The sequence below is a fragment of the Lemur catta genome, chromosome X (genome assembly GCF_020740605.2).
Source record: "Lemur catta isolate mLemCat1 chromosome X, mLemCat1.pri, whole genome shotgun sequence".
NCBI lineage: Eukaryota > Metazoa > Chordata > Mammalia > Primates > Lemuridae > Lemur > Lemur catta.
In genome coordinates this window covers 12,096,972-12,117,874 of record NC_059155.1, presented here as the reverse complement: position 1 = coordinate 12,117,874, position 20,903 = coordinate 12,096,972, and the positions used below count along the sequence as shown (strand labels likewise).

Sequence of the window (20,903 nt, the reverse complement as noted above, 5' to 3'; positions counted from 1 at the left end):
CTGGCAGTCTGTGTGTTGCCCCAGGTGTTTGTGACACTCACTCAGGTTTGAGAACCACCACTGCTCTAGGACTTTGGGCTCATCTTGGACCGAGTGCTCTGGGGTTCCCTCCACTACCCTCTCCCCACCCGAGAAGAGAGAGGCGTGACAGCAGGAGCCAGACAACTCCAGAAGAAGTTGAGCTTGTGCCAGGAGGCCTTGGGAGTGACCTGCACTCTTTGGCAACTGCAGGAGCCTCAGGAGCAGGTGGCTGAGTTCTGCCCACAGCCTGGCCTCACTGAACTAGAACCTCCCCCAGGTCACGGGGTGCAGTCCCTGCCTCTGCGTGAGGCCTCCCAGGACCAGAGACCCCTGAGCTTCAAGAGAAGTGACATATATTATTAAAGTAAATATGTTAGCTTTCATATTAGAAAAATCCGTCTCAGAGATCTTTACCCAGACAAATCACTTCTAAACATCCATGGCCTTCTATTTTTGCCTTTTTATATTTAGGATTTCCTGGACCTCGTGGGGAGAAGGGCTTGCCTGGGTTTCCTGGGCTCCCTGGAAAAGATGGCTTACCTGGGAAGGTTGGCAGTCCAGGTTTACCAGGTTCCAAGGGAGCCCCTGGTGACATCTTTGGTGCTGAAAATGGTGCTCCGGGGGAGCAAGGCCTACAGGGATTGCCAGGGGACAGAGGATTTCCTGGAGACTCTGGCCTTCTAGGACCTAAGGGTGACTCTTTTTGTCCCACTTATTTAATGATTGAATATCTTACATTAATCAGTATACCTGCATGAATAGTTGCATGAATCTGGGGTGATGGTTTAATGAGAGGGTTAAAATGAAATATCATTTTGTTCTGGCCCTCCCTTTTGGGAAATCTACCTTAAATGGCCTGAGTCCATTTTGCTGTCTTAGTAATTCTAGAAGTGACCACAACCAATAGTTAAATTTCTTGCCAAGCCTCTGGTTTACTGCTGGGAATAGCAACAACGCTGGAGCTGAGAAGACAGTGGCACCTGGGATGAATCCTGGGCCAAGCTCTTCAGCTGCAAGTTGGTTTGGTGACGCAGTCCCTACTATCCATCCAGGCTGTGAGCATCTGTCGTATTCTTTTATTAGGTATACCTGGGAAGTATGGCTTGCTAGGCCCCAAAGGCAAACGGGGCAGCCCTGGAACACCAGGACACGTGGGACAGCCAGGGCCCCCAGGGTCTGGTGGTCTCTATGGCACCAAGGGCAAACCCGGACCCCCAGGAGCACCAGGCTTTCCAGGCATTTCAGGTATGTCCTTTGGAGGAGGAGCTTCAGCTAGGCCCTGGGCCCAGGTGTCCTGAGAGGCAATAGCAGCAGGGTGACATGGTCAGAATTTAGAATGAGACTTGACTTTCCTATCCTCTCAAGTTTCAAATCTCAAATCACTCTCTCAGTGCCGAGCAGAACAGATTGCTGCAAGGTAGCTTCCAAAATATTACCACAAATCTCTCCCCACCCCCTCCTCCATGGCTTCACACCCACTTTTCATGCCTTAGCCTCTCTCTTGCCTTCCCCAGTTAGAGAAGCCGCCCTGAAGCTCCTCCTCATTGTTGATGTGGGTCCAGCCCATCCCCATTCCCTTCGCTGGGGCCCTGGGGAGCCTGCTTTGGGTTGGGGAGAAGCTTGAGTGGAGTGTGGCCACCCCGGTGGCCTGCCTCAGGCAAAGGTGCCTCTGAGGACCCACAGCCTAAGTTCCTTTCAGTCAGCAGTGGGGCCTAACACCCCCTGGTTCCAGCCTGGTGTTGGCAGCTTGCCGTTTCCTTGCACCGCCCTCCTCACCCTGCCTCAGTGACTATATCATTCCCTACCCCCACCCTTACTCCTGGCCAAGTGACCGAAGTGGAGTTATTTGCAGAGCCATTAATATCCTTTTTGTCCTTGTGTGTTTCTGGAGTCTTCACATAGGCTGCTTAGGTGAGAAAACACAGCACACAAGCTCACAGACTAACACCCCCACCAGCTTTGCCGCTCAGGGAATTATCTGACTGTACACTATAACGTGGCCTCGCTTACAAGGCCGGGGATCCTTGAGCTCATGCTGTGGAGTTGGCTCCCATTGAATTTCCTTCCCTTCTTGCGGAGTCCCCTTCATAGCCTCCCATTTGAATCCTGGGGCTTGCAGCTACTTGATGCTTTTCAATCCATAGAAAACCAAGTCAGCCATTCATTTGGATCCTTGGGGGCCCAAATACCTCTGTCGTCATTGATTTAATCCTTTGGTTTTTTAATTTCCTTGCTTTGTACCTGAACATTCCACTTTGGCAGCAGCTCAGGAGGTTAATCCCATTGACCAACTTTAAAGCGTGGCGAAAGACGTCTCAGAATACCTAGGAGACCAAATGGGCCTTGTGGGTTTCTACAGTACTTGGCACTAGGGGGTCTTTCAACCTTAATGCCAAGGAATAGCTGACTTAACTGCTTGCTTGAGGGATTAAAAGGGCAGCCTTGTATCCAAGGCTCCCTGGGAGGCTGAAACAACAGCTCAGCTTTAACCTCTACCTCACCGATTGGCTCAGGAAACAGCCATTGTGATGTGATTCAGACTGGAAGTACCAGAAGACTGGAGCCCAGTTGCCACCCTGGCTTCCCAGAGCTCTATTCAGAGGCTAAAGTGTGAACCACATTCACAAAGAGAGAACAAGTTATAATCAGCAGGGGCTTACTCTCCCTGCCAGCTGCTGTGCCATGCTGGAAGCAGTAGCCATTGGCGTGGTGCTCCGGGTAGTAGGTGCTAATGCTTCAGCCAACTAAGAACACAGCCTGTTAGCAGCTTGCGTGTGCCGTTGTTAAAGGGCCATTTATAAAACCTAACAAGCCAACCAACCAGAAGCTATGGGAATAGGCAGATCTGGCCAGAACCTCACTTGACAGCTGTCCTGTGTTCTCTCCTGTGCTCATTCAGGAAATCCTGGAAAGAAAGGTACAGGAGGCGAGATAGGTCCCCCTGGATCAACTGGAAAGAGAGGTTTGCCCGGGTTGAAAGGCCTTCCTGGATCTCCAGGGCTGACTGGCTTGCTGGGAAATGCAGGCTTGCCAGGGAGCACTGGGTTGCCAGGCCTCCCAGGGCCGAAGGGTAAGTGAAAGGATCAGTGAAGTGACCAGTAGGTGCCAAAAAAGAGCTTTCTAGCTTCCCAAGTTGCTCCCTTCTCTCTTTGGAGGAATGGGGAATAGGGAGGGAGTTGAGCGGGGCTTTTCGTGGCAAGACAGTTGGACGAGGCTAGTGCTAAAGGAGGACTCCCACCCAAGATGAGTCACCCTCACTGCCTGCTGGGTGGAACACTGGGATGAATATCATGGTTAGTAAAGCCTAGGGCAGTGATAGCCATACTGATTTTACCCCGTTGTGCAACTCCTACCATCGAGCCAGATAGCACTAACTTCCTATGATTGCCTGGATAGCCATCGGTGGTTGGGCAGGTGGCGTCTCCATTTTAAACAGGGGAAAGTGACTGATCCAAGGCCACACAACTGGTTAGCAGCAGAGACAGACTAGAGCCCATCACCCTGCATCCTGGCCCTGGGCTTTTTTTGTTTTTTCTGTGCCACACATGAGCTCTAACATGGTGAATCATAAGAGAGGGGCTCACTTCTTCTTTCCTTTGCATTTCTTAGTGCCATGTCCATATTTGGGGAAATAGTATAGCGTGTAATGACTAAGAGCTTGCTAATGACTAAGATCTTAGAGAAACCTGGGTTTGAATCCCTTCTCCGTAACTTCCTAGCTGCGTGACTTTGGGCAAGTCAACCTCTCTGAGCCTCCATTTCCTTATATGTAAAATGAGGATAATAATAGAAGTTCTTATTTCTCAACAGGTGAGAAAGGCTCCATTGGATTGACGGGCTTTCCAGGGATACCAGGTCTCCCTGGTATTCCTGGAGCAAGTGGATTAAAAGGAATTCCAGGGTCAGCTGGAAAAGTAGGACCATCTGGACAGGATGGTCGTCCTGGTGAAAAGGGTGAGCTGGGGAATGGAATTCTAGAATTGCCACCCATGCTTCCCAATGTACATATCGTTTGTTGACTTTGTCATTAGTATGGTTTATACCAACCTTATGTTAGATAGTAAGATTCTGGGCTCCTGAATTAAGTTCTTCTAAACCAAAAGATCTAATACCTTCTGAGTTAACATTGCATGTTAGAGGCCTTGTCTATACATTCCCAGATGATCAGTGGAGGAGGGTTTTGAGTAGGGTCTAAAGATGCTGGTGGACTTTGGGTTTGTAGAAGTAAAGGGCATGCACAAAAATGCAAAGGTGGGGGAATGGAGGTGGGGAAGAAGATAGAAAGGCCCAGAAAGAGGGCTGGGGGTGGTGTGGGATGAAATGATATGAAAGGTCAGCCTTTGCCTGACCCTGTGTCTAAGCTCTCTTTCTCACACTGATCTGGTCTCCATCCCTGCAGGAGACAGAGGCGAACCAGGGCTAGTTGGAATGCCCAGTCTAAGACTTCCAGTGCTGAACCTTTGGCTCAAAGGAGACAAAGGTTCTCAGGGCTCAGCTGGATCAGATGGATATCCTGGACCCAGAGGTACCGGGGCAGGGGATGGACAGGAGAAATGCCCAAGAAAGGTTTTGCAATCAAACTTAGCTTCCTTCCTGAGAAAAGGCCCTGAAGTACAAGCCCCGCCCCCACCCCAATAGCAGTATGAGGTCCAAGGAGGCTGCCTTCCTAGACTTTGAGAGCCTGGACTTTGAGACTGCCATTTGTCATTGTCACTGTAGAAATAAGGTTTTCAACCACAGGCTGTGGTATCCCTGGGGGAGCTTGGCAGATAGTGGGGCCTGGGCGCTGAGCTGCTTTACGGGTGCCAGGCTGGGGTAGCCCTGACGATGCCCCACAAGGCAGAAGGCATCTCCCCCAACTTTACCTCCACCCCCGAGCTAACTGTCCCCTAAGCCCACACTTGGCCTGTGACCCAGGGCACCTGCATCTTGGCAGGCAGGTTTTCTCTTGCCCAGAGTCTTTTTCTAAGCCCTTTTGCTTTTTTCCTAGGTGACAAAGGACAGGCTGGCCGCCCTGGGCTACCAGGCCTGCCTGGAGCTCCTGGATTCCCCAGCACCATCAAGGGACTTACTGGGAGGCCAGGCCTTCCTGGCTCCACAGGACTACGGGGCTTACCTGGCCTGAAGGGGTCCCCGGGGATCACAGGTTTCCCAGGAATGCCAGGAGAAGGGGTAAGTGTGTCCAGATCTTCATCTCTCCACCAGAGAAGGGCCCCATAGCAGGGGAACGCACCCCCACTGCCCACCTTTCTGATCCCAGCCCACTTCCCAGCCCCTTTCCCCAGGACATCCTCAGGCAGAGCCCTCTCCTTGAGTATGACAGGTCTTCCCACCCTTTCCCCAACATCCCCTCCTCCTTTGTTCACATTATCTCCCCCACGTGGCAGAGCCTCCTCCCTCCTCTGTGACTGCCCAATACCTGCCTGTCCTTTAGGCCCCAGCCCAGGCGCCATCTCCTCCAGGAGTTCCTGAGCTCCCACAGTGCTGGCACTCTGCACGTCTCACTGCTGACATTGATCCTAGTTGCATCTGTGTGGGTCTGACTTCCTCAGTGAGATTGCTAGGGCTTGAGAACAAGAACTGCCTTATACGCTTTTTTGTCTGCATCCGACTGCCAGCATTCCACATTGAGTTTGGCACATCGCAAGAATTCAGGACAGACTTCTTGATGTTTTGATAGAAAGGTCTTTGAAGCTCCACAAAGGGGCAAAAACTAGCAAAGAATCAAGTCCAGCTTCTCTGGGCTCTAAAAGGCAGAGAGGTAGAGTAGGCTTAGCAATGAGACAGACTTGTATTTGAATCTCAGCTCTGTCACTCATCAGCTCTGTGATCTTGTGCACACTGTTTAACTTCCCTGAACCTCACTGTCTTCATCAGTGAAAAATGGGAATAATATTCAAACCCCCTTCAGACAGTAGTGAGGGTTAAGTGAGATGATACATGTAAATCACTTAACATTGTGTCTGGCACACGACAGGCTATTGCATAAATAGCAGCAGCATTGAAGGGTCTAAATGAACTAAATCATAAATCACCTGTGCTCCCTGCAGGCAAAAGTATCAGCCTATCTGATGGAGAGAACACCCACACACACTCACACTCTCCTAAGGCTTTTGCAAAATAAATAGTCCTAGACTGGATAGTCCTAACTACTCTCACACTAGGAGGGATGCAAACAAAGTGGGAAGGCATTCCAGTAGGCATCCCAGAGTGAGCAGAGCTCAGAATTAGGAGAAGGTATGGCAATGTACCAGATGAAGCCAAGCAAAGAATCAGGCAGAATGGGGGGGGGGTGTCCTGGGTAGTGGTCCAGTGAGTGCAGTGACCCAGTCTAGTACTCAATCTCGTGCCCAAAGCACTAAGTGACATATGTCTTTACTAAGTACTGGGTACTTCTCAAAATGAATCAAAACCATACCAGATATCAGGTGTTGAACCATTCTGATGGCAGCTAACATGTCCACTGCCCAGACTCAGATAGTGTCTTGGACATCAGCCAGTGCAGTGAAGGCAGCTTTTCCTGTGAAAATGGTAACATTCACCCAAATTCAGACTCCAGCACCTGCACACACACAGCCTGATACGTGGTGGCAGGAAGACCTTGTGTTCCTTGGGGAACCTGTGGCAGAAGGCTAGCCCTATAGTGAAGCAACACTTCTTCCTATGCATAATGGCTTCAGAGCTTTGGCAAGGGTGGTGGTAGCCAACTATCTGTGGAGTACATAGAGTGCCTGGCCTAACTGCCATGTTCCATATTTTTAAGAGACTCACTAGAAGCAGCCCCATCTTGATTTCCTGAGATTCCAATTTAGATAGGCAGTGGGAAGTTGTGAATGATAAGATGAGGATTAATCTGCAGATGGAATCCTTCCCTTACGAATCCTAAGTATGTGCTTCTGCCCTTTGCTAAATACCTTCCCATTCTCAGGGTGTACCCCCCACCCACCCACTGTCCACGTCGGCCCCAGAGTACATGATAGAAATCTCTCAAGCAGTGGCTCAGTGAGGAGAAAGGGGGTAAATGGGTGAGCAGCCCTGAGCTCTGGGCAGAAATGATGATTCCAATGTTGCTCTGAAGGGTTCACAGGGTCTCAGCGGACCTTCAGGATTCCCAGGAGCTTCTGGGCTCCCAGGCTTAAAAGGTAAGACACATTTTCTCTTTTAATGTTTTTCTAGAGCAAGATGAATTTCTTGCAGGCCCAGGGCTCTCTTGGGGGAGGGCAGGATTATATGTTTCGGGGAAAGTGAATTGATGTACATTTTCACTTTGGCAAAATCTCCTTGGCTGTCCTTGTTCATCAAAGACAATGCAACAAACAGTGGTACCTACCAAGATCTCTCTCCCGGGCTTTCATGGAGCCAAGGAAAAAGCTGTCCCTTGGCTTTGTGATTTGACCCATCTGCCTTCCAGACTCAACAAGAGAGGAGAACCTCAGCTCTAGTCTCTCCCCCTGATGAACCAAGCCCTCTAAGCAGGAAAAATTCCCATCTTTGCCATCATGACTCTTCCATTCTGGTGATGTTTTAGGGCCCTGCCTACCATTTTCTCTGCCCATATCAAGCTTAGTGATGTCTTTCCCAATGGAGATATGCTGCATGTAGGAGCATTTCATGCCAGTAGCCTGGTAGTATCCCAGCTCCTGGCTAGTGATTGGTCACCGTTTATCCAGTGGGTAATTTTGCCAAGGAGCTCCTCTGGCTACATTGAATCTGAAAAAAATTTTGTGTTCAAAAGATCTTGTTGGTTAGTACCAATGATAATTGTATGTTGTGTGCTTGTATCAAGATGTAACATGTAATCCATGAATATGTACAATTATAATGTATCAATAAAAAAATTTAAGAAAAAAGGTCTTGTTGGTACAAGATGAGCTATAGCTTCTCCTGAACATTGAAACAATGTCTTGGTATCCCCAGGAGATCAAGGCCAAGTGCTTGAAATTTCTGGTAGCCCAGGACCCAAAGGACAACATGGAAATTCTGGATTTAAAGGTAAGGCTACAATATTTTTGTCTCATGTGCCTTGTAGACTCCTCAAAACTGAGGATTGGAAAGAATTTTGGAGGGACTCAAGTTCTGCAATTTCCATCCAGTACAGAAAAATTCCTTCCTACAGGTTTTCCAAACAAACCAGCCTATTACTCCTTCAAGACTCGTAGGCTCTGCCGGGCGCGGTGGCTCACGCCTGTAATCCTAGCCCTCTGGGAGGCCGAGGCGGGTGGATCGCTCGAGGTCAGGAGTTCGAGACCAGCCTGAGCGAGACCCCGTCTCTACTAAGAATAGAGATAAAAATTATCTGGACAACTAAAAATATATATAGAAAAAATTAGCCGGGCATGGTGGCGCATGCCTGTAGTCCCAGCTACTCGGGAGGCTGAGGCAGGAGGATCGCTTCAGCCCAGGAGTTTGAGGTTGCTGTGAGCTAGGCTGATACCACGGCACTCACTCTAGCCCAGGCAACAAAGTGAGACTCTGTCTCAAAAAAAAAAAAAAAAAAAAAAAAAAGACTCGTAGGCTGGCAAAGACCTTCGAGATAATGGCATCCACCCCTTAAGTTTACAGATTGTTATCTAGACTGTGCTTCTTGAACATTTCCACCCATTGTTCCTACTTCTGCAGGACACTCAGAACAAGTTTACGTCTCAATTTCATGGCACATGCCAAATGTGAAGACAGCAGCCACTGTCTTTTTCAGAGTTTCTTCATTGGATCTAGCTCCCTCAGCAGTTCAGAATCCTCCCTTTCCCATGGAGGAAGACAGTGCTGGAAATGTGGCCTGATCACTCAGCATTTTTTTTTATTTTGCAGGTGCAAAAGGAAAAGATGGACTAGCTGGTGATGTGGGTTTCCCAGGAAACAAAGGCCAAGACGGGAAAGTTGGTATTTCTGGAGATGTTGGCCTCCCTGGCTCCCCAGGTACTGTGCCACATAATAGCTTTATTCTGAAAGACTTACAATTAGCTTCAAGCCATGCCCTATTCTGAACTTCTGCCTTGGTTTTACATTTAGGACTTCCTGGGATTGCAGGTGTGAGAGGAGAACCAGGACTTCTGGGTTCCTCTGGTCATCCAGGGGAAACTGGGCCCCTAGGACTACTTGGCTTAATAGGACCCAAAGGTATGTGTATTTGGAACAGGTAGTGAGGAAGAGTTTCCTTCCCTAATAAACCACAGTAACTGCTTTATCTCAGAAGATACTATCTAGGGTTAAGCCAGGCCCAGGGGAGTCACTGGGCCATATGAACAATAGCGAGAAGTGAAGACGAAGAGGAATGAAGGCAGGCAAGTGTGAATGAGAAGAGAACTATCCACAGAGTGAAGAGTCAGCAAGGAAGGTCACTTCCCTGGCATATGTAGCCTTTGCCTGACTTAGAGAATGGGCAGTGAGTTTCTGGAACCAGTCTCTGGGAGCTGGCAACTCAAGGTCTTGGCATTGCCACTCTGAGCTCTTCTTGAAGATACCTAATTAGCTATCACTCTACTCTTGAAGCCGTATTGGTCTCTGATAAGAGTCATGAGAACCTAGAGTGTAGAGTTTAGGTTAGGGGTGGTCTGTTCTCCCTTAAAGCATTGTGTACTGCCTCAAGAAAGACCAGGACTTTAAAATGAGGACCTTGCAGTGCTTTGGGGGCAGGTAGGTGCCTCGTGCTGACTCTGCCTGATTCAGAGTTGCTAGAGCCATTTCTGATGTTCTCTCCCTTCATCTCAGGCTTCCCTGGATTTCCTGGTTTACATGGACTCAATGGGCTTCCAGGCACTAAGGGCACCCATGGCACTCCAGGTAAGGAAGGCCCTCAGAAGTGAGGAGGAGGGCTTACTTACCTGGAGCACCAGGTCTCCCAGAAGCCTGGCAAGAGCTGGCCATGAATTCTTGACTGTGGTTTATCCCATATCCTTGGACTCATGGATCTCCTTACCAGCCTCCAATTTGAGATCTCTTGATACAGGGAGAAAAAAGGATGGTGTTTGTCCTTCTATCCAAATCAGCTCCCCTTCCTACTACTTCAGTACTCTGCCTCTTGTGTTGAGCAGGCCTCAGTCCCCAGGAAAGTGAGCTAGGCTGAGCTCTGTCCCTTCCCGCTGCGTCTCCTCCTAGGACCCAGTATTACCGGAGTGCCTGGGCCTGCCGGTCTGCCTGGACCCAAAGGGGACAAAGGTTCTCCAGGAATTGGTATCGGAACTCCAGGGAAGCCGGGTCTAAAGGGACAAAAAGGTGGTCGAGGTAAGTGAGCCCAAGTCAGGCCTTGCAGAAGCCAGGTTTGGGGCTCATCAGGGCCATGGAGCACACAGGCTCGAGCTGTGAATGTCTTCATGTCTCTAGGCGTCTCAGAACCCAGTGGGAATGACTGCTGAGAAAGAGGGGGGGTGTCAGGAAGTAGTTCACCAACTCCCCTCTGGCCTCCAGACTCCCTCCTGCTCCTCATTAACCTCAGGGCCTCTCTTGCACACTTGGCCAGCGCCTGGATATGATGCTCCTGAGGGTCAGGGCTTGTCCACTTAGCCCTTAGGGGTTGGCTGGAATTTCCTCAGTGTCCACTGTGGATGGCACTCCCATGGCCCTGGCAAAACAGTGTGGCTGCTGGAAGAAGCCTGAAACTAAGAAAATAAATGTTTCCTCAGGACAGGACCACAGCATGCACTTAATTAGAATTTGTTGGGTTTACTGGAAAGCAGGTTCTACACTAATCTTGGGCCCCAATTCATCACATGGCCTGAAGTCCCTTTCTGAGCCTCCATTTCCCCACTTCTCAAAAAGTGAGAATGGATTCTCATTCTTCAACTTCCCTTAGGAATGTTCTGAAGACCCATATATATATCCGACTCAATGTAAACCAGGAAATGAATTCAGTGTAGCATCATGGTTAAGAGTACGCACTCTGAAGTCAGTCCAGATGTGTTCAAATTCCAGCTCTACTTCTCACTAGCTACATGACTTTGAACAAGGAAGTTACTTGTCACTCAATATCAAACGAACCCTTAGTTTTTCTTTTCTGTAAAATGGGCATAATAATAGAACCTACCTCATAGGTGTTTTGAGGAATCAATGAGGAGTGAGGTAATGTACATAAAAGCTCAGTGCCTGGCACATAGTAGGTGCTCAAAAAATGTTGGCTATTATGTTGTTGCATGTTACCTGGGGAAATCATATTCGCAAAATGTTCTGATCCTCATCAGTCTCGGGCCTGAGGTCTCACCACACTTTATTTATGTGCATGTTTGTATAATGTACGTATGTTTTTCAGGAACTGTATTCATGCATTAATTCATTTCCTGCTGCATTTTGAATTGGTGCGTCTGCTGTTTCTGTGTTTACTCTTTCCTTTGGTCTGGACCAACCTGTTCTTTTCTGAAAGCCAGCAGCTTCTCCAAGGGAAGGGCTCAAAGCAAGGTCCTAGCCTGCAGAGAGACTGTGGCTTTTTTCATAAGACATAGGGAAGAGGGGACTGGAGAGAAGAACAGGGTCATTTCCTGTGGTTTTCAAACCTTGACTGGTCATTAAATTATTCATCTCCTTTATCTATCTGGGCTAATAAAATCACAGTTACAAATGTAGTAAACAGCACATGTCGAGATGGATCCATTTCAGGAACATAATGCTGAGCAAATAAACCATGTCACAGAGGAACACATTTGGTATGATTCCGTTGATAAACATTCAAAAACTAAGCAAACACAACCAATGTATTGTTTAGGGGTATAAATATACATGGTCAAACTGTGATGAAAAGGAAGGGGCTGATGAACCCAAAATTCAGGAGTAGTGGCCTCTGAGAGGGAGGAAAGGGGTAGAATCTATGGAGGGCACACAGAGAAATTCAGAGGCAGCACTATCTTCTTTTTCTTAAATTGGGTGGTTGAAACACAGGTGTTTATTGTATTCTTCATACATTATTGTAAATATTCTGCTGTATCTTCTCAATATCTAATTAAAACAATTTCTTTGCCATATTCCCCCCCATAGGAACCTGTCTTAGACTTGATAATGGAAGTCAGTGCAAAATGAAGATTTACCCCTAAGAAAACTTTATAGAATCCTTCTCCTTACAATACCTTTATCTGAATAACTTGTAATTACACCATCCATTTTCATATTTACACTAAATATTTAGAGGCTGCATTTGTATATTTAGTTTATTTTCAGACAGGGTCTTGCCCTGTTGCCCAGGCTGGAGTGCAGTGGCACAATCATAGCTCACTGCAGCCTCGAACTCCTGGGCTAAGCAATCCTCCTGCCTCAACTTCCTGAGTAGTTATGACTACAGGCACACACTACCATGCCTGGCTAATTCTTTCATTTTTTTGTAGAGACAGGGTCTTGCTATGTTGCCCAGGCTGGTCTCAAACTCCTGGCCTCAAGCGATCCTCCTGCCTTGGCCTCCCAAAGTGCTGAGATTACAGGCCTGAGCCACCACACCTAGCTTGTATATTTAGATTTTTTTTAAGACTTTGACACTGGAATGAGTTAGAAAAATAGGCTATTTTGCATTTTCATCTGCTCATTTAAAGTGTTTTATTTTTAATCAAAGAAATACATGAGATTTTAGCACTACTTGAGGTCAGTAGTGCCTTCTTTCAGATTTGATAATACTCATATACTGGTGTAATTATAAAGTCAAGAAACAGGTAAAGGGAGGAGGAAGCTCACAAAAACTGCCATTGAAACTTTTATAATCTGTGTGCTGCCCACACCTACTCTATCATATGTGAATGTATGGTATCTTGTTTATTAGTTTTGCATAATTTCAGCTTATATATATAAGCTATATATATGTATATATATATATATACACACACATATATATGCATAAGGCTATCTTTTCAGGAAAAAACTATATACAATTTGTCTTTCTTTTCAGATTTTCACCTCAAGGAAAAAGAAAAATATTTCAAAGGTTCACCAAGGCATAACTGATAATGCCACAAGTAACATCGATGTGGCTTTGCAACTAGTTTTTCTTTTTGTATTTTTAAAAATGTTTCAAACCTAAAATAATTGAGAGATTTTCCTCAACATTTCTTTTTTCCCTCTCTATATTTCCTGAGGATTCAATTCATTAATTTGCTATTTAGAAACACCTGAATTAATCTACCATCTTTCTTTTTACAAGTTTTCATGGATTTACTATATTTTTAGATTAATGTGAGAAATTCAGTATTAACATTTTTGGACTTTCTTGTCACAAACCACATCAACAAAAAAATAATAAGAAGCTCAACCACCAGAACAGTCCAGAACAGTTTATCAACCAGTTTGAATCTATTTGTCTTCATTTGAATATCTTCTAGAATATGCCAAAGAAATACATTTCTTCCATGCTATGCGTATAACACGAACTTCTACATTTGTATGTATATAGCTTTGATGTGTTTTCCCATCAAGATTACCATCGGTGTATGTGACATGAACATTAAATAAATCTTTTGTAATCAGATGAAAGTTTGGGTTTCGAACATATTATAATAGAATTCATTCCACAAACAGAAAACCTATAAAGCAGTATGAAAATCTGAGCAAACGAGTATTCTTTATTTACTCTAATAAATGACTACTCTCTTTGGCCAAAAACAGGGGAGGGATTTAGTACAGACACATTTGTTCTATAGGCAATTAAGCAATCACTTGGCTAATAGCATGAATTACCTATAAAAGATCATTTTCCAGTTGGCCTAGATGCCCCAGAAGGTAGCCCGAGAAGACACGGGAAGGCACAGCGCGCTTGCGGCCTCCGTTCTGACTGGCTGGGGCCTGTGGCCTGCCTCTGTCTGTAACGCTTGTGCAGCATCAGACACACTGGCTAACTTAGGAAATGTTTGACAGGGACAGTAGGTTTAAAAACACTTGGGAAACTTAATTTCTAGGTATTCAATCATGCCTTCTTTTCTTTCTGATTTTGGGGGAAATTGGCCTAAAATATTTCCATTAGCAGTAAAGTTGGGGGGGCTAGAACTTTCCACAGCTCTAGCCCAATAAAATGCAGCTCCAGCTGGAAAGAGGAAGTCTCTCTGAGCCCTGTCCTTTGTGTTTTGTCGGCTTGCTGGGAAGATGGGATGAGGGGAGAAGAGCCCTCTGCTGGCGGTCTCTGGTCTGGCGCCTACCTGACTGCTTCCACTTTCTCCATGTGAACTTCCATTTTCTCTGACAGAGCCTGGCCCTCTCCTGGGCCCATCTAGCCCCTTTTATTTATTCTTTGCAGGTTTCCCAGGTCTCCAAGGCCCTGCTGGTCTCCCTGGTGCCCCAGGCATCTCCTTGCCCTCAGTCATAGCAGGACAGCCTGGTGACCCCGGGCGACCAGGCCTAGATGGAGAACGAGGTAAAGACAGGAAGCCACAAGGAGGCCTGGCCGCTGCCCCTTACCTGGCTTTTGGGGAGGTCCTGTATACAGTGAAGCCCAGTCCCTGTTGCTGAGTATGCATGGGCCTGCTTGGCCACACATCATTACCTCCAGCCAGGACACAGGGGACTAGAACTGGCTCCATTTTGCTAAAAGGGTTTGGGAAAGTGTGGGCACTGGGACCCCGCAGACAGCGAGGAAACTCTGTGTCCTGGGAATGAGCTTTGGCTTCCTATCAGTGCCTAGCCCTAGGCTTTCAGCAGTGGCCACTTCCTGCTCACCTGCTCCTCATCCCTCTTCCAATCTTATCCCTAGGTCGCCCAGGCCTCCCTGGGCCCCCAGGTCCTCCTGGGCCATCCTCGGATCAAGGCGACCCCGGAGACCCTGGCTTCCCTGGAATTCCTGGCCCTATAGGGCCCAAGGGAGACCACGGAATTCCAGGTTTCTCTGGCCTCGCTGGAGAGCTAGGACTAAAAGGTATGGCTGCTCGGCTGGCTGCTCGGCCCTTCCCCACTCCACAGTCAGAGATGGCCCCTTCCTGCAGCCCTATGGATAATGCTCTTCCCTATTTCACCCCTGCCTAGTCTCTACCTCCCCACACCCCTCCCAGGCCAGGGCCTGACTTGCTTCCTTTGGACTTTGCCAGGCATGAGAGGTGAGCCTGGCTTCATGGGGACTCCAGGCAAGGTTGGGCCACCTGGAGACCTAGGATTTCCCGGGATGAAGGGGAAGGCAGGGCCAAGAGGTGAGTCGAGAGCACGGGCTGGGCTGATCCTACACTTGAGGGAGGGGCCTGGGGGTTAGGTTCCTTCAAGAGTCATGTCTCACCACGCCAAGAAAGCATGGATGCCTGTAGCAGCTGGATCAAACTCCTCCGGGGAGGTAGTCTCTCCACTTTAGGGATACTTCTGCCTCTCCATCAGCGCCCAGGACTGAAGGCCACTGCTGCCACCACAGATCCTGCCGTTGCCCTCCTCTCTGTGCTTTACTTCTGCATTAATGGGCATGGGGTTTGCACTCAGATCACCCACCTACCCATCTGCTCAATCTAGAAATAAAGAACCATCCTTCCCATCCTTTGCCGCCCCCACTCCCACTCACACGCAATCATTATCACGCCCTGAGGGTTGTACCTCTTAAGTGTGCCTTGCTTCTGCTCACCTCACATCACCTCCACCATTACCCTCATGTCCAGGGCCCCATTTCTCATGAAGCACCCTTCTTCCCCCACCCCAACAATCATTTTCCACATAAGGGACCAGAGAAATCCTATAAAAACAAATTGTCTAGTGGTTTCCCATGGCATAAGAATAAACTGTGGCCCAAAAAGCCTTTTATGACACCTCTTTCTTCATCCCTATCAGCAGCCTTTCCCCTTACTGCTCACTGTGCGCCTGCCACCCTGGCCTCTTGCAGTCCTGGCCTACCACAGGGCCTTTGCATATGCCAGTTCTATTTCCTGAAGTGTGCTTGCCCCACTACTCTTCAAATGGCTAATTCTTTCTAATGTTTTAATGGTCTCAGTTTAAATGTCACTGTTTATTTGAAAGGCCACTGGTTTCTCTCTAAAGCAGATTCCTCCACCCCATATCACCTTCTCCCTCCCACTGTCACTGCACTATTCTTCCATAGCACTTCTCACCAGTTGCCCTGAGATTAATAGTATTTATGCATGTTCATCTTTATCATAATCTTCATAAAGGTCTGTCATATTCCCTGCTTTGTCCCCTGATCTACCAGGACCATAGTACGCACTTGAGAAATACTTGTTCAATGATTTAGTAAGCAAACTTGTACTGTTAGTAAGGCAGCTAGCTGGGGTTGGGCTCCTAGGCTGTGATTCCAACTAAACCTCTGGGGTTGGTCACATCCCCTCAGCCTCCTTGTCACTGTGTTCTGACCAGCAAGTGAGTAAACCAACCACCCTGACCCTGAGCAAAGGCTCAGCCCACCAAATTTGCAACAAATATTTCCTGACTGCCTTCCACCTACTAGGCCGTGAAAAGAGACGATGAATATGACCCAGTCCCTGCCCTCAAAGAGTTGTCAAGCCACTGGGGACATAGATGGGCATTGGGTGGTGAGAGCCATCCTGGAAGGATCTAGCGGGGACTGTGTAGGTAAACAGAAAGGGCAGAAAGCTGGTGATTGCAAGACAGAAAGGAAGGTTCCCAGGGCCCCACCCTGGCCTCTTCTGACTCGTCCTGACATTCCCATTTCTCCCACCTGCCCACAGGCTTTTCTGGCCCCCGAGGTGCTCCTGGAAAAACACCAATTGCAGAAGCTGTCCAGGTTCCTCCTGGACCCTTGGGTCTACCAGGCATCGATGGCATTCCTGGCCTCACAGGGGACCCTGGGGTTCTAGGCCCTATAGGCCTACAAGGTGAGGAGGCTTTAGAGAATGTGGGGGCAGAGCAGGGCTGCTGCTCCGGACTGCCCGTCTGTCTCTCAAGCGCTGCAGAGAGATGGAGGAAGTGTAGTGGTGGATAAATGGCCACACTAGGCACTGGAGAAAGCCCCGGCCTGGGGTATAGGAAACCCGCTTCTAATCCCAGCTTCGCCCCGACTAGAGCAGTGCCCTCATTTCTGATATGGGACAGCAGCAGTTGCCCTGCGTACTTCCCAGCGTTGCTGGAGGATGAGAGGGAGGGAGGAGGAAGTGGGTGTGAAGGGGCTCAGAAAGGCCCCTGTGAACTAAGGACTAGGCCAGGCAGGCTGCTGCCCTGATGCACGGTGTGCACACCAAGTTGACAGCCGGTGCACCCTCTCCTGGCGAGTCTTGGGCATGACACACAGCTCCCCTTTCCCAGGGAAGGTGCCTTGGGACCCTCTACTTTGATTACCCCTTGTGGGCTTTCTCTCCTGCAGGCCCCAAAGGTTTACCTGGCACCCCGGGCAAAGATGGTCCCAGCGGGCTCCCCGGCCTGCCTGGGGCTCTTGGCGATCCTGGTCTCCCTGGACTGCAAGGCCCTCCAGGATTTGAAGGTGTGTGTGGTGATGTGACATTAGAGGGCAGAGAGCTTCTGTGAGGGTTTGAGGCTAGAGGAGGAGTTAAAAAAAAAATCAGAGACTTAGTAAACCTGGAAGTAGAGCTTGACACTACTAGGGGGCTCAAAAACTGGGCCGTTCACTCCCTACCACCCTCCAAGCCTGGGAAGGAATGCCCTACATTCCAGAAGGCAAAGGGCTCTTCCAAATCCTTTTCTGGATCGCTTCCAGCTCCTAAGAGCTCTGACTCTATACTATACTACAGCACAGCCCTCTGCCTTGCACCTCCCCTTTTGTCCCCAGGGATCCTGGCATGCATGGGAGGGGGTAGTTTAAGGGGTAACAACATTTGAGATAAGGTGTGGCTGCCCAGATACCTCTGCTAGTTACCTCCCATTTTATATCAGGGATGGCGCATCAGTTGTCCTGATTAAGACCAGTTCTGAGGCTCTGTAGGACAGTGTTGCGATTGATTAGCCATGTCTGCCATGGGCGAGAAAAGAGGGCAAGATTTTGCCCTGCTAATCCTAACTCTGCTTCCAGTGCCTCTGATTCAGCAGCTATTAATACTTAGTTACCACCGATGAGGACCTGCAAGGCTGGGCCCAGGAAGTGCCCTGCTCCACTTCCTCATCCCCACCCAGAGAGAACCCAAGGCCAGGTGGCAGTCGGAGGGAAGCCAGATAATGCACTTTTAAAAATGGGGACTCTAGCCAGATACAGCTGAATTGGAGTTCTAACTCCACCACTTACTAGCTATGGGACTTCTGAGTCCCAGTGTCTTCATCTACAAATTGGGGTCCCCATGAGGACTGAGTGAGATAGTGCATGTACATAATGTGCCTTGCACAGTGTGTGGCACAAAGCGGGTGGCTGATGTTACCATTAGCTGCACCGGGCTCACCTTTTATGCGCTGTCCTTCTCAGGAGCTCCAGGGCAGCAAGGCCGCTTCGGGAGGCCCGGAATGCCTGGCCAGAGCGTGAGAGTGGGCTACACATTGGTGAAGCACAGCCAGTCGGAACAGGTGCCCCTATGCCCCGTCGGGATGAGCCAGCTGTGGGTGGGTTACAGCTTGCTGTTCGTGGAGGGGCAGGAGAAAGCCCACAACCAGGACCTGGGTAGGTATCAGCTCTGACAGCCAACCCTGGCCACCCGTCCCCACAAGGACCAATAGCCAACCTCCTCTCTCCTCCCAGCCCTTGGTGGGCCTGTTGTATAATGGGTTACAAACACCAGCTCTGGAGTCAGGCAGATCTGTGTTCAATTCTGACTCTACCACTTACCAGCCATGTACCCTGGGCAAGTTATTCAACCTCTCTAAGCTTCCACTTCCTCCTTAATGGAAGAAATAAAGCTATTCTAATATCTGTCATCACATAGGGTAGTGTAAGGAGTACATGAATCACCCAGTGTAAAACGTTTAGAACAATGTTTGGCATTGAAGCATCCATTAAATGTTAGTGATTACTATTAGTAATAATAATATGATCCACAGGGCAATGATGATTACCCAAGAATTAATTGTATCGTCTGTAGTTCGCTAACTCTTAAAGGCGGACCCAGCCTATTAAATGCTGGTTTTACAAAGTAAATTAATTAGGGAGTAATCATTCAGTTTATAAAAAGATTCTTGTCATTATCAAACTCCCCTGGTGCATTTAAAATAGGATTTGATCGACATAACTTCAGCACACGTACGATGTTACAGGCTTGAAGGAGAGGGCTGCCCTGGTCTGGTACAAGCGGTTGCATGTAAACTCAAACCACCATCGAGTCGGGTCCCGGCGCCTTGACCCTTAGCCAGACCTTACCTGCCCTTGCCCACCGTCTCTCCTTCCAGGGTTTGCTGGCTCCTGCCTACCCCGCTTCAGCACCATGCCCTTCATCTACTGCAACATCAACGAAGTGTGCCACTATGCCAGGCGCAACGATAAATCCTACTGGCTCTCTACCACCGCCCCCATCCCCATGCTGCCCGTCGGCCAGGCGCAGATTCCTCAGTACATCAGCCGCTGCTCTGTGTGTGAGGCGCCCTCGCAGGCCATCGCTGTGCACAGCCAGGACATCACCATCCCACAGTGCCCCCTGGGCTGGCGCAGCCTCTGGATCGGGTACTCCTTCCTCATGGTAAGGCCCTGCACTGCCCCCTCCCAGGGATAGAGGCAGAGGGTGGAGAGCTCTGGGAGGGCCCCTTGGACTGGTTCCTGAGCTCAAGGAACACTAGTTAGAAAGCACGAGTATGAAAGGAGGGGAAATGCTTGGCCTGGGCTTGGCTAAAGACCAGAGAGCCCTGTTCTGTGTGAAAGACAGGTAGTTATGGGCATGGGGGGAAGACAGCAGTTTGCACCCAGTGGTTCAGGGTGAGAATATCTCTGAATCACTGGCCAAGGCCCTACCATCTGTATGCCTGTGTCAGTTGTGCCATAACCAAGGGAAGGACGAAACACTCTATGATCCGGCGGGGACAGCGACGGAGAGGCTGTCCCCACTCAGGGCCAGACATACTCTCCCTGGTCAGGCTGGCCATGGCACTGCCCCTTCTCCCCACCCTCCCAGACCCCTCTGGCCACTGCTGTCTCCTCCCGAAAGGCTCGAATGAGAGCATGATATCTTTTTACATTCTGGCTGGCATTTTTGCTGCCTCTCCATTTCCATGGGAAGGCGGTGGCCAGCCATGCTGTAACCCAAGGAGGCACTGAGTCCCTCCCATGATAGCTCGTGAATACTTCAGGCCATTTCATCAGATGAAAGGTCAGGTTTAGGGCCAGGACAACTCCCAGGAAAAACCAGTGTGGCACCCAGTGAAGTACCCTGCCTCTCCAGAGCTTGTCTGCTGAATTGTCAGGGTGAGATAGTGACAGAGTGTCTTTGAAGAATCCCAAGGCTGTAGGATCCCTTACATGAGTGTACTCACCTGGGGAAAGGTACTTCCTTGTTATGCTCTGTCTTTGCCCACGGGGCAGGTTATCCCAATGTCATTCAAAATCAGCTCACCTGTCATTCTGTCCTGTCCACCCCCCAGACCAGGAAATGAGGAGAAAAGACCCACAAGTTTCTATAAGAAATGGTACGAAGGCTGTGTACTAAATCTCATGTGCTTTGCTCATGGGAGAGTTCTTAGTCCTTGTTCAGAATCTCTTTACTCTTACTTTATACATAATTCTAACATACTAGAATATTTTTTTCCTGAAAATGTGTAAGGGTGAGCATTTGGACTGTCTAGTAAGGCATTCTGAAGCAATGAGACATGCCTACTGAACAGGAGAAAAGAGGGAGAAAATGATTCAAGGGAGGCCCAGTCATTCTGCAAGCTGCATCCCATGCTATAGGGCTCTTGCATAATCGCCTCACATAAAAACTGACATTCACAATGACAAGACCAGAGTCATGTGCAAAGTTAAAAATATACAAGGTCTGCTGTTTAGTAAAGTAAGAACATGTGTCATGCGTTTTAGGAAGTTTTTGATTCTGAGGGTCAAAATGAGGAAAGCCTTGATGCTTCAGTTATCAGGAAAGGCCACTTGAAAGGTCACACGGAGACTCTCCTTCTCTCAAAAGTTC

The 20,903-nt window shown here is 48.6% G+C and overlaps 1 protein-coding gene across 1 annotated transcript in view; it reads left to right on the top strand.

Annotated features, from left to right (window-relative positions):
- COL4A6 (collagen type IV alpha 6 chain) overlaps positions 1-20,903 on the top strand; it is a 264,348-nt gene that overhangs the window by 240,944 nt on the left and 2,501 nt on the right. The window contains exons 26-44 of the mRNA XM_045537937.1: positions 493-714; positions 1,105-1,266; positions 2,921-3,091; positions 3,832-3,975; positions 4,421-4,546; positions 5,012-5,193; positions 7,100-7,163; positions 7,939-8,013; positions 8,830-8,937; positions 9,031-9,138; positions 9,730-9,801; positions 10,117-10,242; positions 14,216-14,332; positions 14,669-14,830; positions 15,000-15,098; positions 16,590-16,736; positions 17,222-17,338; positions 18,269-18,460; positions 19,183-19,469. Of these exons, the coding sequence (XP_045393893.1) occupies positions 493-714; positions 1,105-1,266; positions 2,921-3,091; positions 3,832-3,975; positions 4,421-4,546; positions 5,012-5,193; positions 7,100-7,163; positions 7,939-8,013; positions 8,830-8,937; positions 9,031-9,138; positions 9,730-9,801; positions 10,117-10,242; positions 14,216-14,332; positions 14,669-14,830; positions 15,000-15,098; positions 16,590-16,736; positions 17,222-17,338; positions 18,269-18,460; positions 19,183-19,469 (2,681 nt within the window). The remainder of the gene's footprint in view (positions 1-492; positions 715-1,104; positions 1,267-2,920; positions 3,092-3,831; positions 3,976-4,420; positions 4,547-5,011; positions 5,194-7,099; positions 7,164-7,938; positions 8,014-8,829; positions 8,938-9,030; positions 9,139-9,729; positions 9,802-10,116; positions 10,243-14,215; positions 14,333-14,668; positions 14,831-14,999; positions 15,099-16,589; positions 16,737-17,221; positions 17,339-18,268; positions 18,461-19,182; positions 19,470-20,903) is intronic.